Source organism: Pezoporus wallicus, unplaced genomic scaffold (assembly GCF_028554395.1).
Source record: "Pezoporus wallicus isolate ANWC-B61680 ecotype Strahan unplaced genomic scaffold, APGP_CSIRO_Pwel_v1 scaffold_11491, whole genome shotgun sequence".
NCBI lineage: Eukaryota > Metazoa > Chordata > Aves > Psittaciformes > Psittacidae > Pezoporus > Pezoporus wallicus.
Genome location: NW_026642649.1, coordinates 988,268 through 1,015,523, shown reverse-complemented (window position 1 = coordinate 1,015,523; position 27,256 = coordinate 988,268). Strand labels below are relative to the sequence as shown.

Below are 27,256 nucleotides of genomic sequence, written 5' to 3'. Positions count from 1 at the left end.
CTCGCATCCAGAGAAAGTAGCTTCTTTGACAACATCCTCAACAGATAAGATGCGGTTTGATTTCCACTGCTGCAGCTGATACTGCAGGGAAATACTGCCTTTAATACCAGAACTGAAATATACACAAGCTCCTAACACACTGCGTCCTTTGAGCAGCCACTTCTGGAATCAATTCATTCTCAATGCCTGCTTCCACAAACAAAGCAAACCTTTCTCTAAACAAACTTGGATTTTACAGGGTGAGAATTAACGATGGGAGAATTCAGTCTGTGGGGCATTAAGCTTCAGTGAAGCTAGCTCTGCTCATCACTATTACTTTAACATCATAGCAGACATGATGCAGTGCAAGGAGAAAAATGGTGTTGGAGAGTGCTAGCTTTGGTCTTGCATAGTGTTGTTTTTAATAGGATCACACAGAAGCAAAGAAAACCATCTGGAAGTGTTCAAAGGACTGCTGCACTGGGACAGGTCTACATGAAAATGAGGGTACACACAGCGCTTACCGCAAACCTTCCAAATCCAGCATTTCCCAAACAGTTAAATTGCCAGGAAAACCTCAATTTTAAATAAAACCTCAAAATACAACACAATCGTTTTCCAGTTTATTGGAAAGAACATTGAAATATAATGTCCACTATAGAGTTTGCCTCTACTGAGGGGACAGACAGAACAAACACTGTCCTGCTGAAGTCTATCATGTATTCTAATTCAGAAAAGGACACTTTCAGCCTAGTTGCAAATAAACCTCACTTGCAGAACAAGCAGTGCCGATACACACTGTTAGCCCAGTTAATGTCCCCATATTCCTTCCAGGAACAAGAATGTCAACAGTAAAAAATAGTGCTGGTGGGCTGAGAGAGGACGGAAAAACGCATGCCCAGCAACATAAAAAGCGTTTTCCACACGTTGCTTAAATGAAGAGAAATCTAGGCAACAGAAGAAATGGTAGGAGAAAGATTTCAGGCTGATACTTACTTGTCTTTGGGGAGATCAGTTTAGAAGCACAGCAAATTTACTGTATTCTCAGGCAGGGTGAATACTGCCCCACATCTGGATACTCACGCAGAAGCAAGCAGTCAGCTCCAGTAACTTCTTGCTGCTACTGCTGGCATGGTAGGACCACAACCCAAAAGGCCCAAGCTCAGAGGACAACATCCCACTACCCTCTTTCACCCTGCAGCCAAAGATTCCAGTAATAGAGATATGGGAAACCCACCTATAATGTCAGTCTTAACAGAGATGGCAGACTTCATGGGGTTTGGATTCAGCTATTTCACAGAGTAGCTCAACAATCTTCAGTGAAGGAGTCCCTGAATAAAAGAATTCAAGTGCCTGTGTCTCAGAGGAAACAGAGTCTCTGCTATACTGCCCTTCAATCACTGCCCTCCCTCTCACAAGAGACTTCTTGGGCACACAGGTTTAAATATTAAGGGACTAAAGCTATCCAGAAGGACCAAATTCCTATTGCTTCATGCAGTGACCGGGGACCTGAACTCCTTAGGGCAACACAAAGGCAGAGCAAGAATGCTGGAAGCAGTGAGAGAATAGGAGTATCTATGCAAGAAGGAAAGAGGAAAAACCCTGAGAAGCACCTGGAAGCTTTTTTCAGCCTCCAATCTGAAGAAAGAGGGCCTAAAGCCACATATCTGTTAGTAATGCCAACATAGAAGTTCCTCAGTGCTGCCAGAGCAGTGTCTGTACTGACAAGCAAATTCTCTACCTTCTGCACTATAAGGCTATAGACAGTTCTTAAAGGGAAAAAGGCAAATCAATTGCAAAACTCAGATTGTGGCTGATAAAAATGTTCTTTTTCTTTTGTCACTTCAAACTTTATTCCTAAGTTAATATATTAAAAATAAGATAATTACAAAATACAATGTGGCAAGTCAGAGGCTATTTGCCAACCGTTTCCTATCCAAAACGTACTTAACAGAGAGGTCATTACTAGAACTCAAAGACCACGTAATGCTCTTAGAATATTAGGTCGCACATAGACTTAACTCAGAAAAGCACTTAAATCTATTCCTGTTTTCAGGAGAAGGGCAAATATTCCCGACTCAGGACCTCCGAAGCAGAGGTATGATACATCATACTTGGCCAGAGAGCAGAGATTTGAGTGGTTTGTTTCACAAATCCTTAAATTCCACAGCCAGTCTTAGTCCAGTGTGTATTAAAAATAAGCCGGTTCAACTGAAAGTGCAATTCCCGTTTAAGAGCCAAGTTGTCTCGACTTTCACACATCATTCTTGCAGCAAAACAGCCACGCATTGAAACAGAAACAGGCAGGATGACAGTATCCCACACTCTGGGGTCATTCAGAAGGTTCACACAAGTTATTAGCACTCCCCAAAAATAACATTCTGGTTCATACAGGTGTGAAAATGTTCGACTGATTCCAAAATGCTTCTGACACTTCCAGTGTGAAATACCTAGGCAGAGCAGCAGCTCTGCAAATAGAAAATACCCTCACTTATTTCTATAAGCTACAAATTCAAGGCTTATATTACTGATATTTTAACATCAATATTAGTTGCCAGCACATGGAACTCATGGACAAAGCACTATCAAATGGACAACTCAAGTGCTTTTGGGACTTGACTAGTTAACCCAAAATCCTGAGGCTCAAATGCTGCTCCAGGTCATGGACCTTCTCAGGACCTTTCTCCCCCACAGGATTTCTTTAAAACTGCATCAAATCACATTATAAAAACACATGCAGCGAAGCATCTGACACTTCCCCTGGGAGACCTTCCCATAGCCAACAAGCTGTTGTTTTTCCCCAAGCTGCATTTTAATGTAATTTCATCCCATTGCCCATTCTCATGGAAGTAGGGAGAAAGAGTCCCCAGGGAAGACAACAGGGAAAAAAAAACCAAACAATTGCTAACCTACACTGGAAAAGCATGGAAAAGTGATTTAACTGTGAAGTGTGTTGATGGAAGGGGAACCATGAAGGCAACGGTTAACTTAAGTCACAAAAGCAGCTTCCCAGCTTTCTCTTCTCCCTCAGCACGGAACAATGACAGATGTACAATGATGGCTCCTTCTATGGGTTATCATTCCATAAATACATCTTTGGGAAAAGAACCAAAGCTCCCTTAGAGCTGCTCAACTTCTGACTTCCTAGAACAGAAAGAAAAGCTCTTTGCTAGTTATTATTACAGTCATGAGAAGGTAGCGGTCAAGAGATCTTCCCACTTCTTCTCCAAACCAAATGAAACTACCACATTACACAGCACCACCATCGTTCAGCAGAAACACTGTACCACCTATTAACCTGTCCCAAGAGCATCCAATTAAAGATGTTGCCGAGGGATATATCATTAAAACATCTGATTTACTCTAGAAGGCTTCCCTCACGACTTAATAAATAGTATCTTGCTGCTTGTTTAACATATCCTAAAGCTAAAGGATAGATTTACTTCTATTTTATTCCTTCACCTTCTCCACTGCTAGCAGGAATTGGTGAAGAGACAGATGATAGAATTAGTGCAGGAGGTATATGCAGACAGCTAGTTTGAAAACATTATAAACACACAACATTATAAACATAAAACTCCTGGAAGATGCCATACAAAAAGAGACAAGAGTCATCACTAGTGTCAGCCTCAGAAGCAAACATTTGTCTTCTACAACAGATAACACATTTTGTAATGTAAAAGCCCAAATCAGTAAAGAAAACCATTAGGCACCCTCCAGGAAACATCCAGTCTCCACTTGCCAATAGAGGGACTCACAAATAATATGAAAGGAGATGGATGCAATCAATCTCTGTCCTTCTTCAGAATCACAACCCCCAAAGGCATGGTGATAGCTAGCAACAGCTATACACTAAAGGCCCGATTCATTTAGAAAAGAAAACATAAATAATTGCTTAATGATAGAAAGAAGACTAAAGAAGCTTGAAGGGGTTTCAGGTGTCCTCAGCAGCAGCTTCCCTCCGGCGCTGGGCCCGGAAATGACGCTCAATGTTTATGGTCACTTCCTTCTGCAAATTCCTGCTGTTGGTTTTCCCAGCTGTTCTGATCCAAGGGTGCTGCAGTACTTGGCGTGCTGTGTAGCGCTTCTGGGGATCCACTATCAACAGCCTGGTTATGAGGTCTTTTGCTGCTATTAGGAAAGAAAGAAAAGGAGAGGGGGAAAAGAACAGTGATGTGCTGATGCTGACAGTTTTACCCACACAAAACATCCTTCTTATTACGATTTATTGTGTTACCAGAATGCCTTTTGTGACTATCCCCAAGAGATATTCCAACAACTGGATATAGAATTAGTGACATGAGATGTTAGAACTCCAGCATATGCTATACTGATTTCATTCTCCCCGTCAGAAAGGGAGGGGAAAGCAAAGGGAATTTCAACTTGAAAGCATGCTGTAGGCACCATATTCATGGGAATTAGCATTTCATACCTCATCCGTCAAGGAGCATAAAAGTCATAGAGTGCTGTTGAGCATGTTCTTTAAAAGACTTTATATGGAGAGAAGGGTGTTAGGGTTTCTGATTTTCAAGAGTGCACAGAAGACGCTGCTAGCCTGCAAGGAGGAGGAAACTACTTCGTGCAGACCCCACTGATCTCATGAGGGAATCCACACCGCACTCTGCAGAGCAAGGATTTCATTACTCAGCTTTTGAGAGGTTTGTGTTCGACCTAACAGAAACCTGGAGATTCTTTTGGTACCTTTTTCTTCCCCTTGTAAGCACGGTTAAGCAGATGCTTGCTCTTACCTCAGAAAGGGAGCAATTCATTAAATCAATCAGACCTAATATTCAGATCCACAGTCATTGATAGTAATAGCAGACTAAATCCCCATCTAAAGCAAACACAGGATCACATAAAAGACCTGTAAGACACCCCCAGGGTTCGTTGAGCTCACTGTCCTGAACAAAAGGGAGTTCTCACTACTGGGATGACGTCTGTCACTTCTCAGACATGCTGCCGCCCATGCTGAATCTTACCTGCAGAAATATTGTCCCAGTATGGGGAAAGGAACTCATAGTGACCCAGCTGTATGATCTGGAACAGCTCCTCTTGGTCACGGTCCTGACTGCGAAAAGGGGGAAAACCGCAGAGCAGAATGTAAAGGATCACACCAGCTGCCCACATATCTACTTCCAGCCCATAGCCTAAGGAAGACAAGACAAACCGAAAGGCCTGGTTTAGAGAGAAAACTCACAACTGGTAGGGAGCTGTTTCTTGTTCATTCTCTTTTCCAAGGGACACAGAAGCTCTGCTCAGTTTCTCAAAGAGAAGAGGTCAGCAGAAGAATGGTGGCTGGTGCATCACGCTTGCAAAATGAGCTGCTCTGCCTGGCGATAATTACAGCTTTCACAGAGTGCCTCTTCTTCTTCTTCGTGTTTCACAAACAGTGTCTCGCAAGGCCAGTGTCAACTGGAAACTCATTGAGAAAACACAGCATATATTCCAAACACAGTCCTCCTCAGATTCCCTTCAAGAAAGCACGGAGAAAGTGCCAAGTTTCCATTGAAACTGGGTATAACTGGAGACGTGCAACCCAGCTCCACGCAACAAAAGACAGAAATAGCTTCGCTTTATTCACCAACAAAACTGACTCCCTTGCAGGTCTGAAACTTTTTGGGTAGGAAATCTCCAAAATACCTTCTAATGGGAAGTATGTTTCAGCTTGGTATCCAAGTTTAACATACACACGGTGTTTTCACATCATTAGGGGCCTTGAAAGGTTCTTGGGGTACCGTCAAGAAACAGGGCTGACTACCCTCAGGTTGTAACATGAACTTTAGCTCATTTCCTAAATTCAGCAGTTACCATCTATGCTATTTTATGGCTTCTCTGCTTGGAAATCTGTGTTATATTATCATGGACATGAATAACGCAAACATGGCTGATGCCATGCTCGTGTCTGTCAAAAGCTAAAAGGCTTCCTTCCTCCAACCTCCTACCCTGCAAAGACAGATCAGTAGGTTGGAACACTTTGGGGTATTTCCAGGATTAGAAAGTTCAGAACAACTGTATTATTTATGGGACACTTACCCTTCTCAGCAAGGATTTCAGGGGCAACATACGTCGGTGTTCCACACACAGTAAATATGGGTTTCGTCACCTGCTTTGCAAGGCCAAAATCCGCTAGTTTCAGTGTAGTAGATTTATCGGCATTATGCTGAACCTACGCTCAACAAAAAATACATACCTTTAGTCCAGATGCATTTTGAGACAGAAAAAGATTGAGTAGTTAATAATAAACAGGAAGAGTTCATAGAAGAGTTTATAAACGCTGTAAAAGTTATAAAAGTTCTAATAACAGTGCCTTCAAATAGAGCAACACCACATGGAAACAGTATGCTGATAGACAGTGCTCAGAAAGTGGCTTTTCCCCCCATATTCCAAGAGGGTGCATATATTTAAGAGGACAAGCAATCATGGGAAAAGGAAACGCTGCTTTACAAAGCCTGGCACGCTGCAATTTCCAAGGAATGAAAAGGAGGAAGGGAAAATGATCAAGAGTCAATTAAATGTTGTCATTTTTCCTTGGGAAACTCTTCTGGGAGTTCTGGGAAAGCACTGTGGGCATACGTTACAGCCTGCTAATCGCTTTTCATCTTCTTTATAGAAAATATAAGCAGCCTTCTACTGCTGATTAAGCAAACCATTCGGGGGGGGTGTTTTTCTAGGAAAAACATTTTTCAGTATGAAATTGAAAATCAAGTTTACTACAAACATTCAGTTGAAACTGCAGGAGACAGCTACAATGCCACAGCCATTTTCCCTGTGACTTGGGGGTGTTGCTTGATGAGAAAATGAACATGAGCCGGCTTCAATGTGCGCTCGCAGCCCAGAAAGCAACCGTATCCTGGGCTGCATCAAAGGCAGCGTGACCAGCAGGGCGAAGGAGGTGATCCTGCCCCTCTGCTCTGCTCTTGTGAGACCTCACCTGGAGCATTGTGTGCAGTTCTGGGGTCCTCAACATAAAAAGGACATGGAACTGTTGGAACAAGTCCAGAGGAGGCCACGAGGATGATCAGGGACTGGAGCACCTCCTGTATGGAGACAGGCTGAGGAAGTTGGGGCTGTTCAGCCTGGAGAAGAGAAGGCTGAGTGGAGACCTCAGAGCAGCTTCCAGTGTCTGAAGGGGGGCTATAGGGATGCTGGAGAGGGACTCTTCATTAGGGACTGTAGTGATAGGACAAGGGGTCACGGGTTAAAAATGAAACAGGGGAAGTTTAGATTGGATCTAAGGAGGAAATTCTTTCCTGTTAGGGTGGTGAGGCACTGGAATAAATTGCCCAGGGAGGCTGTGAATGCTCCATCCCTGGCAGTGTTCAAGACCAGGTTGGACGAGGCCTTGGGTGAGATGGTTTAGTGTGATGTGTCCCTGCCCATGGCAGGGGGGTTGGAACTGGATGATCTTAAGGTCCTTTCCAACCCTAACTATTCTATGATTCTATGACATTAGCCAGCTTCATGATGATGTTCTGCCATGATGTGCTGCAGGCACAATAGCTGACAGAAATGAAAATTCAATTGCAAAGTTACCAGTTACTTCTTAGAGCAGCATCTATGTCTAACAATAGAGGTAATAGTGGCACAATGCTACAGCACCTCACGGGTAAAATGCTCAATTTTATATCACTGAGCATATGAAATAGGAGAATTCATATTTTCCTATTTTTTAAATAAAGCTTTTACAATTATACAAGAAAATCATGTCACATGGAATTTCAATTAATACCCTGCATGCTACTGTACTAACATGAAAAATACAGGCTTGGACAGGGCTTGGGGCAACCTTGTCTCTGCCCATGGCAGGGGATTGGAACTAGATGAGCTTTAAGGTCCCTCCCAGGCCATTCTCTTCCATGCCAGGCTCCTAATCTCTCATCACAGCACAAGGTGGCAACACTGCACCATCTATTGTTCCAGGACAAACCCACCGAGCTTTCATTCTATATGAACGGGACAGGTAGGAAGAGCATGCACTGAGGGTGTATCTTCACAGCTTTGTAACAGTCATTTTCAAGACAGCATGTAACCTGCCAGCACACCTGAAAGCGCCAGCCCAGAACTCCTCAGCATCCTCACTAACGCTATGCTCAGAACAACTCAAAGTCAGCTCAGGCAGAGGGAGCATTCCCTTCATCCTCAGCTTGGTACTCTCCAGTCTACCTTCCCATCACCTTGAGCATGCAAATAACGCTCCACTACAGAAACAAAAGCTTCCTCAGCTTTCTGAAGCCAGATTACTTACTCACAGCACTACCACAGAAACAGACAACCTGCTCCAGAGAAATCCAGCCTCTGCCATCTACAGTACGTGCTCTGTGAATATGGGAGAACAAAGGAAAAATGGGAACATTAAACAAACATACCAGCCTTGCTGTAACACCCACAGGACAGCTTTTTCTGTGTCTACATTCAAGACTAAAAAGAATGGTTCCAAAAGTCCATTTAAAACTGTTGCCTTGTCTTAGCTGCCTGGAGTTGAGGTAAGACCAGAATTCAGTACACTTTCTGTAGCCAGCCAGCTTGGGCCATACAACTACCCGTGTCCTTCAGCTGCAAGAGAAGCCAGTATCTGGTAGTCTTGGACTAAAGGCAGTCAGAACTGCTCACTGCTCTCTCCAATACAGATGCTATAGAAGGATGTCAGAATATTGCCTGAGGATTTCTAGCTATCCCAGCCATACATCCAGAAGATAATAATACACTAGTTCAAAGCCAAGTTAATCTTCAAATAAAGGACAGATTGATCTCCTTTTGTCCTGTATATTGATGATTTCCAGTACTTCATGTTCCTGTTTGGTTTCCTATCTACCTTGTGAAATCCACCAGATTTCAGATCATGCAGATCAGCAGATGATGATTTATAGCATCACTATTTCTCTGTATGCACGTACATATGGTAGCACAGATTCTTCTTACAGCAAGTTAGCCCATGGGATGTTTTGTATATTAGAAATAGAAGCACTTAAGAAAAGGTACTGCTTACATGTCTAAGTTTCAGACAGCCCTTGCTGCTAGCTAGAAGAATCTCTATCAGACTGAAAGCTCCTGACAGGAAACTAGCAAACTGGTTTAACTGAAATGTACTCAGAAACCTCTAACAGTGCGTTGTGCAGACGTAAATAGTGTCACAAAAGCAAGGTTAAAGGACAAAAAGGAAGTACTTGAACTTACAAAAAGAAACCCAAACACACAAACAGTTATAACCCTTGTTTATGAAGCCAAGTGTTGAACTTAGAAAAAGAAACCCAAACACACAAACAGTTATAACCCTTGTTTATGAAGCCAAGTGTTAAACAACTGCCATGTAAGTATGCTTCAGAAGTGTACAAAGAGATGAGCATACAGTCACGAATATAACCCTGTCCCTTCCCCCTACAATGGAGCAAGGAGGTGACTTTGTGCCATTTACATCCCATACCCTGCAAAAACACCACTACACTTTGAAATTAACTTCTCACAAGCCAGGGAATGCCAGCACCTGCAGAATTAACCATCCCTTCCACAAAAACCTTGCCAGCAAATTCTGCTCCTCCAGGTAGCATTAAAGAAATGACTGGCTTCTTTCATGGGACCAAAATCATCCCATTGCTCATCCTTGGTGGCAAAGCTCTCGCTGCTGAACACCTCGTCCTAAATGAGGTGATTCAGTTAGCAGACAGGAGGGAGTGCGAGCAGCTGGCTTTACACCAGCAGTCCAACAGGTTTTGGTCTTGCACTGCAAGTCACCATCCCTCTGCCCCACAGCAATGCTGCGACCACTCTGATCGCTGTGGGCAGACACAGCAGTAAAAGAGGGATGGAGGGAAACTAAAACCAATGAGGATGGACTGCTACAGAAGCTTAGAACTAGAGGACAGTTCCATAAGAGGAGCAGTAGTGCAGTGAACTAATGATTAACCCCAGTTTCCAACTCTCTCCTGCACCAATAATTTTGCTGGACATCAAAGTGCATTTCCACCTTTTCTTCTGCAGGGATAGAAATGGTTTTCCTTCTCCCCCCAGTTTTCATTTTCCCCAGTTTGCTGCTTCTCTGGAAACTCAGATGGAGATGAGCCATTCGCCATGGAAATTACTACGTTCAAGTGTCATCATGAACAGGGTTGGATTCTCACACAAAGCAGGTTTACAGTAGACAAACTCATTTCCTTACTAAAACAGCCCAAGGGTCTGTTTCCTTCCATTTCCCATTTGCTGGAAAGAGGGAGAAAACTGTTGACCACAAATATAAAGGACAAGATTCACCCTGACTAAAAGAATATCTCAAAGGAGAACAAACAAGTCAGCAGCCTGAAAGTACATCCCTATTTCTGTCCTCTGCTTACAGAGGAAGTCTGAGGACACTAATTCAGACTTAAACATCTGCAGTGAAGCAAGAGGTATCCCACACCCAAGGACATGCCTGCAGGATGCTGGCACTTTCAGCACTCTGCTTCCTCCCAAAAGGCTCCCCCCAGCCCCTGACCCACCAACAGCAGCAGAACAACCCCTGAAACTTGCTTCAATACTGTTTGTTATTGTGGAGCACTGGCTGATGTTAAAATGGGTGGCAGGTCTCCTTCCTACTCTGCTGCTGCTGGTCCAGTCACTCAGAGGAGTCAGAGAGAACACATTGAAAAGCCAGAAAAGGCAGACTCTTGCCCAAATGGCCTGTTTTAGATGGCACATCAGCTATCCAACACTATCGAGAGCTTATAAACTCATTTGGCTTGTTGAAACAGGCAGCAAAACATCACACTCACTAACAGGCAGCAAAAGGTGAAACTGGAACAGGTACAATTTCCCTGCCCACAGTGAAAGTGGAACCAGCATTTGGGGAGCACCAGCCTCCTATGTCAAAATACCTACAGGCTTGGGGCCAGCCTGTCCTTGACAAGTGTTTTCTGACTGTCAGAACAGGCAACATGATCATTTCAGTGCTACGCAACATTGTCACTGCCCAGAAATCTCCGGTTCGCAGTGCTGTGAGCTAAATGTGAGAACAACCAGAATGGACCTGTTATCTTGCTTCTCTTGGCTTACCTGCATCACCGCAATGATTACATATTGCAGAGGGAAATGAAACATCTGGTTTCAGGTGTTTCAAAGGCACTGCCTTATTTTCAGCAAATAGGAAGGCGCAGAGCTTTTCCATTATGATGGAAAAATCAGCTTCTGGAGAAAGCCCTGTGGTTTTAATTGAAGTTTTGGCAAAGCAAGGCATGAAAACAGGGCCTACAATCCCACTTTTTAATGGAAATCAGCCATTTGCACTCCCCAGCTTTTATTTACACACAGACCACATACCAAGCATTGCCATCAGACTAAGCAGGATACGCAGCAAGGTCTTGTACAAGTGCAATCGCTTAGTCAAAAGGTCTGAGAGCAAGAAGTTGAGGTCCTTGTGCAACCTCTGCATGCCCTAAAGGCTGCACTCATTAGAGACTGGCAAATACTTGGTATCCATCAGGAAATCTGGAACCCTCGAACACACAATTAGCAAGGGAGAGCTGCTTGCTGTTAGTGTTCTACAATGAGTGTCTTGTGCCAGCACTGCAAACATTTCTTTGCATGTTCACACATGTGAGTAATCCTATTGATTTCAGCGCCGGATGCAGAGAATGCAGCCTCAGAAATGCAGTGGAAAAAAGAGCTTTTCTCTTTGGCATGAAGCTAGTATTTGAGCTGGCTTTAGTGCTGGTTTGCACCACAACACGTTTTATTGCCAGGTTATTTTAATCAGCTGCATCGTCCTTCTGCTCCTAAACAATGGTCACAAGACAAAAATCACTGCAGTAGTGGACAAAAAGAAGTCCATCAAATAAATGAGCTAAATTAGCAACTGTGATAAATTTTGGTCTGCAAGGCCTCATGGTTCAGGGTGTGCTTCATACAAGAAAAGTCATCCTTCACACCTGAAACCAGACTTCCAGAAAGACACAAATGCTCCCTACCCCTGGAAGAGAGGTCATTTTTATTTGCGTTTCTATCTGCAAGCACTGCTATCTGCAATGCACAGGAGAGCTACGTGAGGTGAACTGTAATGGTAATTTCACTTCGCAATTATACCTGTTTTTGCAAACAGAGCTGCCACAGCACATTCTCTCTACAAAGTATTTGCTTCTAAATAGTCAAAGGTCCGCAACTAAAAGGAAAATGAATTCAGCTCCTGCTCACGTGGAATGAGTTTACCAGTACTTACCAAAAGATTCTCTGGTTTGAGGTCCCTGTGGACAATGTTCTTGCTGTGGATATAAACCAGCGCTTCACACAGGTCAGTGATCATGACAGCAGCATCATGCTCTGTGAATTTCACACTTTCTATGATGGCATCAAATAAGTCCCCTCCTGGGACGTACTCTAGGATTAGGTAGATCTCCGCTTCTGTCTCATACACTTCAATTAAGCTTACTATATTGGGATGAGAGAGACTCCTGATGATCAGAATTTCACTCTCCATCATGTCCTCTTTCCCCTTCAACTTGGATTTATCAACGATTTTCATGGCATAGATCTGGTTGGAGTCACAGTGGCGACATTCCTTCACCACTGCAAAGTTCCCATCCCCAATAGTTCTGCCAATCTCGTAGTGTTTTTCCACATCAGTTCTGTTTTTAATGGCATGCCTCCGGCTTGTGCCTTCCAACCCCTGAGCCTTGCTTTCTTCCTTATTGGCTCTGCGCTCCCCTGTTTTCTCTCGTCGTGTCAGGTCACTCTCTCTACACGCGATATTCCCCTCTCTTCTGGCACCCTCCTCTTTAGCTCTTTGTCCCTCTCTATGTGTTTTAGATGGTTTCTCAGCATCCCTCGGAGTGTCTTTCTTTAGCCAACCACTTTGGTTCATTATGCAGCTACTTCCATTCTCTTCCTTCGCTTCCCGAGTTAGCTGCAGCCCTTCTACAGCATTCTTCTTGATTTTCACTACTTCCTTCCCATGGCTTTCATGTTTCTCCACATCCCTTTCCTTCTCGATGCTCCTTTTTTGTTTCTCCAGCCCTTCACTAACATTCCTAAGCAGGGGCTTCCACGTCCTCCTACAGCTATTATCCTTCCAACCAACTTCCTCACCTTCCAGACAGGTTTCTGAGGATTTCCGGCAGTTCCTGATTTTTGCATTTCTCTCTATGTGGTACCTCTGACACGCACCCGCGGTCAGGTCTCTGCTCTCTAATGAGGCCTCAGCCCGCCTTTCCCGTTCTAACTTCTGCCTGGCCTGCCTTTCCTGTTCGCACTTCTCACATCTCACCACCTCCTCCGAGCTCTCTTCTAACCCATCCTCAGGGCTCCTCTCACGGCTGAAGTACCTCTCGCTTTCTCGGATCTTCCTAGAAGGCTTCGCCCCTTGCTCTCCATCCCAGCCCTCCCTACTCCACTTCTTTTTTGTTCTCATCTTTTCCTCTTGCTTTGCCTTGGCTTGACTTTTCCCTTTATGTCCGGCTGCCAGTTTGGGAGACATGCCATTGCTGCAGTTCTTGGCAATTTCTGTTTCATCAAAGCCACCGTCCACTTTGGAAGCCTTGTCATACAGCCTGCTCATCAGCTTCTGGGACTGCTCCTCATTCTGCTGAATGACGGCACTGGCAGCGTATGGGTTTTCAGGGTAAAGTTCTTGTAACACCACTTCCAGGTCCTTCAAAGTGAGGGGCTCTCTGCCCATCGCTATGAATGCATCACCTTCCCTGAAGAAGTCAGAAACACTTTGGATTTCTCTGCCTCTCAGATTGTAAAGCTTTCGCACACGGTCATTCTTCCAGCGTGGAAATCCCAGAGCCTCTGAAATGTCAGCCATCAGCTGCTCGAAGGTCTGGACCGACCTCCTGTTGAGAAGCAAGGTTATCCTCCTGAGCGTGTGGCCACCAGGTTTCACCACTGTGATAATCCGTGGCTTCACAGGACTGTGCTCTGAATGTAAGGTGTGAAAACCATTGCGGGGATTAAAAAGCGGGGACCTCTGACTGCTTTCGTGCAAACAAGCTTTTCCATAGCTTCTACGACCAAGAGGAGGACACGTCCCTTGTAGCTTCCTCTCTTTTACTTTTGAGCTCGAGTTGTGTGGCGAATGGTCAAACAAGGCCTGGCGCCCTAAAGCAAAGAAAGAGCAGGCATATTATTTCTGAGTAAAAGCTTTCTACATGGCAATGCATGTGACCAAAAAGAGTAGGGGTAGGTGCATTCAGTGCTTATAAAGAACTGCCACTAAGGAGTAACTCCATGTGCACGCAACTACAAACACGTTCAAGTTTGGGAGAAAACGTAAACGCACTTTGTGACAAATAATACTGGAAACAAATCCTTCTCCTAAATCCTTCCCAACTTCCAGAAATCCACAAAAAACCATGGGGTTACTTGTGCCAGGATTGCATCCAGATTGTTCAGCATTCTCTTACAAATCCACCTACCACGAGCACACTCACTTCCTTTCTGAACCCAATTACAAGTTTGGCCTCTGTACACCCTGCAGCAACAAGTTCCACAATTACATCGCACGAAGTAAAAGAGATGAATTACTTCTGGTTCAAAATTGCTACCAGATGGCAATGTGTGTGCAGCCTTATATTCCTATAAATAACTGCCTCCACTTTCCTCGGACCATTCATTAATTTTCTAGACTTCTACAACAAATTAAGTACATGAGATTCATTTTAAAAAGCATTACTTTCGCTCTAATTTTACAGGAATTTTATAGCACATTTAAGAGTGATGAAGTTTCTTTTTTTTTCTCTTAAAGGAAGGACATCCTTTTTTTTTTTTCCTTGTTTGTTTGATGACTGGAGCCCAATATTTTGGTTTGACTTTTTTAGTCTAAAACTTACGTAAAACGACACAAAGTCCTGAGTGTCCTCCAGCGACATTAAACATTTTCCATCCCATATTTCATCTTAGAACACCAACCAAAGAAAACAGCACCATTTGTTACTGGTAATTCTGAACAGAACTGAGAACACCACATATGGTTATGGACAAACCAAGCTTTAACATAATTCACTGTCTATAAACGCAACAATAAGGTAAGAATAAAAATGTCCCCTTAAATACTCTGATTTCTTGTACATATTGAGATTAAAACTTGATTATAATGCAGTTCTTTTCAGCCTTGAGAAATAAACTTTCAGGTTGAGATCACAGAGTGCTTCCAACTCCATTTGACACTCTTGCAGTTCAGTTAGGAACAAATATTCAACAGGTATGAACAGGACCAAGACAAAAGAAAGCAGCTAGAATTGGGTAATGACCATAACAAACGGCTTATCTCCCAGAGCATCCCACCCATTTTCCTATATTCCTATGATTACATAGTCACAGTGCGTGCCATGGACAAAGCCACAAAGGAAAATCTGCACATATGAGCCTTCCCCTGGGCTCTAGGCTTAACACATACCCGTTCAAGCATTCTGGCAGGCTTAAGCCTACTACAGTTTGGATTTCAGCAGCTGAAAAGCTATTTTCAGTATTTCAAGCTATGCGTTTTTCTTTGTCCTTTTCACCAAGGCATAATAGAACGAAGAGGAAATACACCTCCTCACCTAGAAAAACAAACAGGAGGGAGAACACAACAAATGCTGCAGCATTCACTCAAGCTGCTGCCAAAAGAGCGCATCCAAAAGGCCAGTGGCTGAGTGGGGAAAGCACATAAGAAGACACCACTACAGACCTCCATTCTGCTGCTGGCTTTGCTCTGTGTACTGCATCCAGCTCTGGGACCGCTAGCACAGGAAGGATGTGGACCTGCTCAAACAAGCCCAGAGGGATGCTGCGAGGGCTGGAGCAGCTCTGCTCTGGAGCCAGGCTGAGAGAGCTGGGCTGGGTCAGCCTGGACAAGAGAAGGCTCCTGAAGGGGGGACCTGAGAGCAGCTCCAGTGCCTGAAGGGGCTGCAGGAAACCTGGAGAGGGGCTTGGGACAAGGGATGTAGGGACAGGCCAAGGGGAATGGCTTTAACCTGCCCGAGGGGAGACTGAGCTGAGCTCTCAGGCAGAAGCTCTTCCCTGGGAGGGTGCTGAGGCGCTGGCACAGGGTGCCCAGAGAAGCTGTGTGAGCTTTCACATCCCTTCCGACACAAAGCAGTCTGTGATTCTATGATGGATGCTTCTTAGTTGCAATACTCTCCCCATTAAGCACTGTGTGCCCCCAGTATGTCCTTTAACTCTTGGCTTCATTTTATTCCCCCTGCCAAGTGAGAGAGAAACTTCTCTCCAAATAAATATTACGAAGAAGCCCAACTGCCAGCACAGGGATTGAAGACGTAAGCATTATATAAAAGCTACATGTGACTAATACTTTGTGGTTGTACAAGTTATTTCTGTCTTCATTCTGCTTTTTGAGGATGAGCTCTTTGTTATCAAAAGATGACTACATGCGTGCTAGTGATTCTGCTGCAGATATTTACATTCTATTCAGAAGAAAGCCTACTGTGAATGGGCTGGTAAAAACATATTTAGATTAATAATAGTCCTCTGAGATCTGAATCAAGTCCAGAATGTTCCTGGTTACCAGGAACTGCTGAAGCCCTGAATTTAATCAACTGGATGCCCACTGTCACCAAAGCACCATCTTGCTTACCAGAACAGCACGTGACATTTGTACTGCTCACAATCTTGGTGCTACATAAAACCTGTGCTGCACTAATAATGACTTCCCTTTGTGTCCCCCAGCCATTAGCACACCTTGCTATAAACCATTCATTTCAAGTGCCTGGCTGCACTGCTGACCGTTTCAATTTCCCAAACATCAATTATGTTTTCTTTCTTCACTAAACGGGCTAAGCTCTAAACAGAAACCAAATTTAGTTATTAATTCTATAATTAAGGGAATAAGAGCAGTTGTGTGCAATTATTAAGAACAATATAGGAATGTGCTTTTGTCCTTTTTAAACTGGCTACATTCCTAGCCAAAGAGGAAGTTTGACACAAGCCATAAGTTAATATGTAATCGTTTTAGGAATAATAATAACAATATTGTATATTTTTCTAAGATGAAAGGGGAAGTTACATGAATGCTTAAATTCATGTGGAAAGGAATCTCCTTTTCCTGAGAAAGGGGAAGTGTCAAATCCTGTTAAAGTGGTGGCCACAATGACTATACATTATATAGGGTTTGTGTTATTTTCCACTGATGCTATATTTAATTGAACTGATTCCCATCAAGCAAGCCTCAATCTGTCAGGAAAGTGCACACCCTTAAAGCAGTAACAAGCGTTTCTGGAAAGCCTTCAAAGGTCACACACATACACAAATGCTCCAGCTACAATTTATATTGCTTCAAAATGTTGCTTCCATATTTATATACAAGTGGGAGAGGGAGGTGGGATCAGAAACACACTTCAATGAGTCTAAGTCCTAGCAAACTATACCTCGGGGAATAAAATGTGTTTATTCTTTTACTGTCTTACTGAAAGCTAATCATAGAACGGTTTGAGGTGAAGGGAGCTTAAAGCTCCTCCAGCTCCAACCCCTGCCACAGGCAGAGACCCCTTCCACTAGAGCAGCTTGCTCCAAGCCCCTGTGTCTAACCTGGCCTTGAGCATGGCCAGGGGTAGGGCAACCACAGCACAGCTGGTCACAGGCATCATGTATGCCATCTAAGCTGCGCACTTGGGCACCCAAACAAGATAAAACTGGGATTTACAGAGTGATACAGAGCTCCAGGTGGTAAAGACGTGATGGTCTTGTAAGGTAAACGATCACAGCAAGTCCTCAGGAAGCAGGAAGGATGGGACAATCAGGGATCTGGGGGCTCAAACAGGTAGCAGGAACACAAAATGTAGCATCTACTGACCAAAGCATCAGTGGTCCATGGAGAGAAAATGGTTGCTGCAGGGAGGACAGCTTTTGTGATTCATTTTTAAAAGCCAGTTCACAAACCATGTGTGATTGAGTGATAGTCACAGTCAGTCCCACTGTGCTGGGGAGAGGAAGGCATAGCAGGGAAACAGCAAAAGAAGACTTCTCCTTGTGCGGTTTGGCTCAGTATCTGGACCTGGAGTGAAATAAAGGGAACTGAGAAGACTTAAGCTCTGAATAAGGCGTGCATACAGAGCTTCAACCAATCCTCATCTTCACAGTGAGGGACTTGCCTCGCTATTCCCCCTACAGCACCAGAATAACAGGGCTTCCCAGAGGCGACCTATTCTGGCAATCAAAAACAGACTGCTGCCATTTGTCCTTCAGAACTTCTCCCTTCCCTTGACCAGTCTTTGTTCTTTCATTAAACCACTGCTGCTCATCCTGCATCCTCCTTGGCTCTAATGAGTGATGGCAGTCGCAGTAATTAACTGAATGGTTTACCCAGCAGCCGGCTCTGCTCTCAAGTCACAGGTTGCAGCGGCATTAAACTTTTACAGGGAGTATTCCCACACAGAAGGCAACACTAAAACAGGGTCCAGTTCTGGCATTGCTTTCTGTGAATAAGGTGGTGTTATTTAAGCCCTGCAATTTCCTTAGAGGACCCTGGATCGGTACGAAAGCCTCCACTTACAAAATCAAGTGTGAGAACTCCCTAGAACACCAGCAGCATTCTTCAGGCAACTAAAGTTGCGCACGACAGAAACTGTGCATCTGGGAGGTTTCGTTACGTATTGGTGCCCATGCAGGGTAAGCAGAACACTTTCAAAAGGGAAGGAAAAGAAGGGAACTAAAACTGTCTGGTTTTATCATAGCCCCAGCAATTTCTGCTGAGGGCATGGAAAATAATGACCATAGGGAATAAAAATAACCTTAATTGGAGCCCAAACCAGTAAGTTCATGCCAAAGTTATCAACAAGTATCTTAAAGTTGAGGGTGAAGAATACATCTGGCCTTCAACTCAGAGCAGCCAGGTGTGTAGCTCACACAGGGTTATCAGTGTGCACCAGCAGCTCAGTTCAGGATGCAGTCTGAGTCCTCTACTTACATGGAAACAAAATATGATCACAGGCATCCTTTTACAGCAAGTAAATTTTTCATGAGCATTGCTTACAGCTCTACTGTTGGAAAACACCACTGGTGAACTTCTCTCTCAAGAGCTGTAGGACCCTCTCCTTCCTTCCCTGCTGCTCATCCTTGCCTCCCACCATGCTTTAGAGTGTTTTACTGCACAGATATACATAGAATGGTTTAGGTTGGAAGGGACCTAAAAGCTCCTCCAGCTCCAACCCCTGCCACGGGCAGGGACCCCTTCCACTAGAGCAGCTTGCTCCAAGCCCCTGTGTCCAACCTGGCCTTGAACACTGCCAGGGATGGGGCAGCCACAGCTTCTCTGGGCACCCTGTGCCAGCGCCTCAGCACCCTCACAGGCAACAGCTTCTGCCTAAGAGCTCATCCCAGTCTCCCCTCTGGCAGGTTAAAGCCATTCCCCTTGGCCTGTCCCTACACCCCTTGTCCCAGGCCCCTCTCCAGGTTTCCAACCAAAACATTTCAACCAAGAAACCTGGAGAGGGGCTTTGGACAAGGGCCTGTAGGGACAGGACAAGGGGAACAGCCTTAAGCTGCACCAGGGGAGGGTTAGATTGGATATTAGGAACAATTCCTTCCCCAGAGGGTGCTCAGGCATTGGAACAGGCTGCCCAGGGCAGGACTGGAGTCACCGTCCTTGCAAGTGTTCACACATTGTGTAGATGAGGTCCTCAATGCCATGGGTTAGTGGTGGCCTTGGCAGCGCTGGGGATGGTTGGACTTGGTGATCTTAAAGGTCTTTTCCAACCAAGTTGATTCTACCATTCCATGGTCTGCTCCTTTGCTGTTCTTTACAAAGGAAACCTACTTGATTTTGTTGTCCCCATATCAGTTCACCTTGATGTTTTTTTTTTAAGAGCAGGAAAAACTACATGCACATGAACAGGTGACTATTGCAGAACATCACCAAGGTCATCATCTAGACAAGACAAAAATCAGAAGCTATCAGCATGACTTGAATTCAATTCCTCCCTGCACACAAGGCAGTTTAGAAGTGCATACAGTTTGTTTTTGTGTCTACACCAAGGTACAGTGGAGTCTCTTTTGCAGATAAACTGGAATCAGGACTGTGCCATAAAAAAATCTATAACTGTGAAAGCTGAAAAGCGGGCAGTAAAAGAATATAGGAAGAAGAATGGTTTCTCTGCATAAGGCAATGTCGACCTGAAGAACTGGGTTTTCTCTCAACCAATTGCACAGGGTTTCAGGGCAGTCAATCTGTATTTCTCAGACAGGATCACATGCTGGTGGCCAAAACAATACCCTAAGACCTGATCTGCAAACCTGCTCACTGCTCACAGCTGCAAGAGAACGCACTGGAAGAGGTACTTCAGACACAAGGTAATACAACGCAACACAAAGATCCTCCAAAAAGTCAGGACCTGGGCATCTCTAGTTACATTCTTCCCCAAGTCAAAGTCCTTTTGACTTTACCTTTTAGACCTGGACTCCCACTGACCGCAGTTCACGTGCTCTCTTTACAGGTATCACAGAGATGCCAGTCCATGTTTGTTGCTCTAGCAATAACCGTGACAGAAAAGCCCATGAGTTAATAAGCCTGTGTTAACAGCAGGGCTCAAAAAGCATGCCTGGAAGGCCAGGAGCAACGGGGTAAACAGTAAATAGATGCTCATTAGGTACGCTTTGTCCATCATATGCACTGATGGAGCCAGAGACCCTGGGAGAAAACAGCAGCATCTGATAGTGTAATTAATGTTCATATATTAGTGTACAGGAACATGCACTGGGGGGGGGGGGAGTGTTGTTAATCAATAGCCATAAAGGCCCGAGTTTGTAACCTCAATAATGTTAGATTCTAAGTACCTGGCCTCATAGAAATACAGTATTTTAATACATTGAACAAAAACATTGAACAAATTTTATGTGGCTAGAATACATCTGATGGCAAGGCAGTTATGGAACATACTATGCAATAAAATACTAATGTAAACCCTGTGGCATTATAAGTATTATTAAACAAAATGAAATAAACACAATCCAAGTATTTTTAGAAGACCAAAGTGTGTTTTATCCAATCACATTAAAAACCAACATCATGGTATTTACAAGAATTCTTATCTGCATTAGCTAATGGTGCAGAAGGCAAACCAAACCATCACCTAAGGGCAGTTTTAACACTGTCACAGGGAGGGGGGGGATCAGTTTAAGATCTATAACATTATTTCTGCTACCCTACTGGGCATCTCCAGCCATAATGGAGATTCCAAGTTCATTATCATTCACACGTTCACATCAAGCAAGCTTAAAGGAAAACTGAACATTGCATATGAATTTGACTGCGAGCCCTGCAAACTCAGCTGTGTGCCAAGGTCTGTTCCTTCTATCCCACAGGTCATCAGCGGGACTAAAGTTTCTCCTGGCCAAAGGCGTCTGGTCCCATTAAGTGAGTGCCAAAGCATCAGCTGTGAGGAAAGTAAATGGCCTTGGTGGCTTCTTCTAGAGTACAAGAGATACACACCTTTGTACCCACACCCTGCCCTCACAAAGGCAGGCAAGGAGACTTCACAGCTTTGCATCGTGCACTGCATCTTCAACATGCCTGCTTTTTACTTTAAGAATAAAGTGAACATGCATTCTATCATGGAAACTGGAGATCTCCAAATTCTTTAAGTTCCACAATTGCCCATTGCCATTGTGCCCCAGTCTTTCATTGCAGAAAGAAAGAAAAAGGGGCTTGACTCTCTTCTCCCTGACTATTTCTCTTGCTCCCTTTTCACTGCCAGTTTTGGGACACAGACCTCTGAGTTTATGGGAGATCTTAGAGAGCAAATAGTACCGGAGCAGCTGAAAGGTAGGCAGATGAGCAGCACTGGCAGGAGGGACAGCCTGGGTGGAAAACTGGCTGGACTTCAGCAGAGGGCAGGAGCCTATGGGATGCCCACACTGGATCCTCCACTATGGACCAATAAGCTCTGGATTTTTCCACCTGAGGATGTATTGCACCTCTGTGTCACCTCCAGCTCCACAGTGGGTGCCATCCTGCAGTGAGATACGTGTAGGACTCTCACCATGTAGCAATGCTTGACATTATTTACTGTATGAAAACCATGAGGGATAAATGACATTTAGCAGCCTCCTTTCCTTCTTTCTCCTCAAAGATAAACCCTGGCTTTTCCTTGCCTCTTTTCTTAACCCTTTTCCTTTGCTTCATGTTCAGAGCCCCCCTGCAGCGTTCCCTGGCACTCTCATGTCCATGGATGAAGCAGCAGCGTCCAGACTGCTGCAAGGCAGCCTGGTTTGCTCTCTCAGCATTACGCTCCCTTTTCTGACCTGGCAACAGTGGTTGGGCAAAATCTACCTTCTCAGGAGCTCCCCACCCGCCCCTGTGGGCCCACAGCCACCCCACTGCATGGTTTAAAGTCTTCTAAATCAAGCCATTTGTAATTAAAAAATCAAATATTTACAGCAAACACAGATGGCTATTGCCATGTGGCAGCGCTCAACTGAGCTGGATCACCCCCAGAGCAGCAGATGAAGGTAAAGCTTTTATGTAGTCTTGCAATGAGTCACAAGTGTCATTGTTTTTACTTCTTCTGGGCTTTTTTTAAGAGCAGAACCCCACTTTCATTATCTTTTGACATTTTAAGGGCAGCAAATCAAGAAGCGAGCATAAAGAAAGCCCTCTGAAGAAGTATACAGCTGCATAATCTGTAAAGACTAAGCGCAATGTAAGAGTGCACGTGAAATGAATCAGTGCCTTTGGAGGTGTGAGGCTCAGTTTTAAGTTGTTACCCTGCATAAAACCAAAAAAAGGGTATTATGAAACTGCTCATTTGTTTCATTCCTCTCAAAGATGACAGGCTGTGTGTCTTGTTGGGAACAGCCATGCCTGCTTTCTGCAGCTTGACAGCTTTAGGGTCTGCCCCAGCAACCAGGGAAGCGAGCTTGTCAGTCCAGGACCTTCCATCAATAATCCTTCAGGAGAGGGGCAGAACTGACAAAGGGAGTCAAAAACATCTTACACAACTATGCTATTTGCCAGGATCCATCTGGCAAATCCTCCATGTGTTTCTCGAGGCTCAGTGTATGCTTTCGCGTTGATGCTCTTGCCTCCTGACCCACCATACATTTTAGATCAATTATTCATGATTCAGCACAAAGTAAGCTTTCACTGCTTTCTAACCCCGTTAGCCGACGGTGCCTCAGTCAAAGGAGCAGGATTCTGTTTCTTCTTGTGGGAGATTTTATTTGCATCGCTTCCCAAATCTCAGCTTGATGACTAATCAGTTGCAACTGAGCAAACCCACTGCAAATAAGAGAGCTTGCAGAGGTGTCACTGAGGGTTTAATTAGGCTTTCAGATCCTCCATTACCAATAAACTTGTTGCATAACTAAAGACAAGACCCAGCCAGAGTCTGATTCTCCATCTGGTTTGCAAAAAAAAGGGGCAATTACCCCAAAGTTTTCTTTGGAAATTTAGTACATTGAAGAGATGTTAACTCGGATGTAAATGTAGAATTCCCAGCCCGTTATTACAGAACCACTTTTGCAGAAGAGACTCATGTATTAAAGTCTACACCGCAAAATAACTTGGTTTGGGGAACTTATAAAAGGGAATGGGTTTCTCAGGGAAAACTCTAAGCCAGTGCTAATTAGGCTTAAAAGCACGATGACAAGCGCAAAGATCAGGATTTTCATATCAGCAGACACTTCTCAGCGTCTCCATTAACAACACTATTTGGGGTGACAAGTGAAAAATTGGAGTGTATGTGCAGGCTAGCTATACTGATTGAGTGGGAGAGGGTGTTCTCGGAATGATTGCCGAGTGCTTCTGCTGAGAATATCTGACACAAATGCTTGTTTTGCATTCTTACAACAATTAGACTGAGCAAATCACACCAGGAACGGAGGGAAGATGGCAAAGGAGCCTGGCTTTCCTTTGCGGTGAAGACAAACTGCTGCTAGGCGAGATGGACAATATGCAAGCACTACCAAAACTCCAAATCTGCATTAAAGCCAATGAAGGCAGTAGCTCCCTTTCCTTTTTTTCATTGCTTCCAGTATCTACTGCATGCTCCAAAAGGAGAGACCCCATACCCTGAAAATGAGGAAAAACTGGAAAAGGGGATACTGTGAAGTGTCACATTCAGCTCTTTCAACTACAACTTTTTCAGCTCTGAACCAAGTTGCGCTGAAGCTAGTTAAAAGATTCACATTATTTTCACTGAGACCTGGATCTGATTTAACAGAGGCTGCTAAAGCCACCATAATGTTCTGATGCTGACTATATTGACAAGAAAATCCATATAACTCTGATTCCCAATGTTGTTAAATGGTCAGGAATCGAGTCAAAGGAAAGGAGGAAAAGCAGCGACAGAAACCAACCCAATTCACCCTGGAGCTGCGGGAAGAGAAGGAAGGACCACCGGCTTCCCTGATCTCTACACAACTATAGATATTTCTGCAAGAAAAAAAAACAAACTAAGCCAAGCAATCTCAGAAATGGGGAAATGAATCCCACACAACTTCCCTTCGTCACCACATGCTCCAAGTCCCACAGATGCCAAAGCTGTGACGCTCTGCAGAACAGGAACAGAAAAAGCAGCAGTGCAGACAGATACAAAGCACACAGTGACACTACCAGGTAAAGATACAGCCACAACTCAGATTAGCATGTCCCAGGTAACTAACTTGAGTATAAATTCCCCCTCAAAAGAAACCCCCACAATAAAGACAAGGTAAGTTTAGCCCAGCTGAAATTCACAGGCTTGAACTGCTGCCAATATCTTGAATTAAAACCAAGTTTATCTTTGCTGACAGTTACAGTCCAATTAACCAATTCAGGTTAACGAACCACAGATGAGATTTCCTAGAAGCAGTTCCCAGCTGATGTGTCCTAACATCCCACCCAAATGCTCACGGCAAGGGCCATCCATGCCCTTTCACCACACCCATTACCCTACAAGAAAGAGACTCTAAGCCTGCAATATCCTTTTTATCCAGAGAGCTGCAGGATGCCTCCCTGAGACACAAAACTCAGCCACCTCCTGAGAAGAGCATGACGGAGTTGCTATAATAACTGCACTCCTACCACACCACGTAGCTGTAATGTTTTGTAAGCTCGGTTTCACTTGCTGGCTGTTTTGGGACTCTGCTGATTCTCAACGCTTCGAAGAATCAGAACTGCATTTAGACCATATAAAAAATACAACAAGCACCCAAGAGGTGTCAAGAGGAAAGAGGGTGGCTATGGGGAAAGGAGACCAGCAGGTGGGAAGACAAACTTGCATGCAAACAAGCATAGATGTAGATTTCTATTTCTGCATAAAGCTAGCAGTAAAAGCATGCATGATTCACTGCAAGGCTTGGCAATAAACTCTTTATCGCCTCACACAACACAGGTTGCAATGCAAATGCCCAGGAAGGAAGGAAGGCAGAGTTTTGTCATACTGTTGCAAAGGGTTGGTTGGCTGGTTTGCTTTAAAAGGAAACCTTTCAGTACAGAAGTTTCAGTTTGGGGTGTCCAAACAGTGTCTGACAACCTGAAAACCACCCCCAGTTGCCTGTCCAGTTCCCTTGACGCTGCACACTGAATGTCCCCTAAGGAAGGCAGGAAATAACGCTGTGCAGTGAAAAGTTAGGGCACAGCTTTCCTATAAGTACCAGCTATTAAACAGGAGCAAACATGAGCAGCCTAACTACAAAAGTCAGGAGATACAAGGGCACAACCAGCATTTTCCCACAGAGAGGTTTGGCTGCCAGCATCCTCATGGGACCCTGCGTCCCAGCCCGTACCCCGCGTAGCTCCAGCTGCAGCAATTTCCGAGCTGAAGGAAAATTCACCCCCTTTTAAGTGCGTTTAACACACGGCTCTGCAACTCAAGCTCCTTACACCGGGTGCCGTTTACTTTCTTTGCAGAGCATCGGTGCTCTCCGAGCAGCACACGAGCATCCGTTCCAAGCGATCCACGCTCGCACAGACTACACTAAGAGCGCAAGTTACTTCTAACCTTCAACCGATATCGGAAGGGACACTGAGCCTGCCGTTCGGAGTAACAAACACCTCCTGCACCCTCAGGCTTCACAGCTTGCTCTCTCGTACCTCGCAGGGCTGCCGAGGTGGGAAGGAGCACAGGCAGCCCGACCGAGCCTCCCAAACCCCTCTCCCACCGGGAACCGCTCCTTTCCCCGTCTCTCCCCACCCGCATCTCAAGCCCAAACGCCACCAGACCCACACACACTCAAGGACGGGGGGGGAAGGAAGTTTCGATGGAGCCGCCTCACACCCCCCTTCGATCCCAACGAGACCCTGTTTAGGGATGGGGGTACCGAGGGACCGGCACTTACCCGCGCAGTGGCCATAGGGGCAGCAGGAGCCCGCGGCGGGGTGCAGCGGCGGTGGCGCGGCGGCCGGCATCGCTCGGGGCTGGGCTCGGGGGCTGCCCGCACCGCGCCCCACCGCAGGCGCGGAACCTCCGCGCCGCCTCCCGGCTGCCGGGGCAGTGAGCGGGCGGGGAGGCGGCGCTGCGGAGCGGCCACCCCGGCGGTCACACCCCCTCCACAGCCCGCCCAGCCCGGGGCAGCCCCGCGGCCATCACCCGCCTGGCACCGGTCCCCCCTTCTGTCTGCGCCGCGCTCCCCCCCAGCCGGCAGTCCCTGTGTCCCCAGCAGCCGGGGGTCGGTTGTGTGCTGGGGGCTTCATGGACCCGTGGGTGATGGGGTGTGGGACCCAGCCGCAGTGAGGACTCCCCTCCGTGCTGAGCAGACTTGGTAAATCTCAGATCACATAGGTGGGAAAAACCTTCAGGATCTTCAAATCCAGCCGTCAACCAGACACCGCCGAGGCCACCCCTAACCCGTGGCACTGCGGCCTCGTCTCCACGCTGTGTGAACACTTGCAGGGACGGTGACTGCAGCCCTGCCCTGGGCAGCCTGTTCCAATGCCTGAGCACCCTCTGGGGCAGGAATTGTTCCTCAGCTCCATCTAAACCTGCCCTGGTGCAGCTTGAGGCCGTTTCCTCTTGTCCCATCCCTTGTTCCTTGGGAGCAGAGCCCAGCCCCTCCTGGCTCCATCCTCCTGTCAGCCACTTGTAGGGAGAAATCAGGTCCCCCCCGAGCCTTCTCTTCTCCAGACTGAACCCCCAGGTCCCTCAGCCGTTCCCCATCACCCCTGTGCTCCAGGCCCTGCACCAGCTCCATTCCCTTCTCTGGCCCCGCTCCAGCACCTCAATGTCTCTCTTGTAGTGAGGGGCCCAGAACTGAACACAGGATTCAAGGTGCATCCTCACCAGTGCCCAGTGCAGGGGCACAACCACTGCCTGGCCCTGCTGCCGCACTGGTGCTGATACAGGCCAGGACGCTGCAGCTCCTCCAGGAGAATGCTGAGTGAATGAAATCATTCGGTTTGTCT

The 27,256-nt window shown here is 45.5% G+C and overlaps 1 protein-coding gene across 2 annotated transcripts; it reads right to left on the bottom strand.

Annotated features, from left to right (window-relative positions):
* Positions 1 to 3,756: 3,756 nt before the first annotated feature.
* On the bottom strand, positions 3,757 to 26,347 carry DCLK3 (doublecortin like kinase 3). 2 transcript variants are annotated; one of them, XM_057431552.1, is made up of 5 exons: positions 26,194 to 26,347; positions 12,161 to 14,040; positions 6,013 to 6,145; positions 4,959 to 5,126; positions 3,757 to 4,110 (listed from the first exon to the last, which is right to left on the bottom strand). In XM_057431552.1, exons 1-5 carry the CDS (start codon positions 26,261 to 26,263, stop codon positions 3,914 to 3,916), a joined length of 2,448 nt encoding a protein of 815 aa, XP_057287535.1. In that variant the 5' UTR covers positions 26,264 to 26,347; the 3' UTR covers positions 3,757 to 3,913. The 2 variants fall into 2 exon arrangements, with proteins under 2 accessions (XP_057287535.1, XP_057287536.1); XM_057431553.1 differs by having other exon boundaries at positions 3,757 to 4,107.
* Between the last annotated feature and the right edge of the window lie 909 nt (positions 26,348 to 27,256).

Coding starts and splice junctions, on each gene's coding strand:
- DCLK3 (XM_057431552.1), bottom strand. CDS start 26,263: ATGCCGGCCGCCGCGCCACCGCCGCTGCACCCCGCCGCGGGCTCCTGC. Junction 6,146..12,160: donor TCAAACCAGAGAATCTTTTG/GTAAGTACTGGT, acceptor TGTTGAGCGTAG/GTTCAGCATAATGCCGATAA. Junction 4,111..4,958: donor CTGGGACAATATTTCTGCAG/GTAAGATTCAGC, acceptor CTTTCCTAATAG/CAGCAAAAGACCTCATAACC.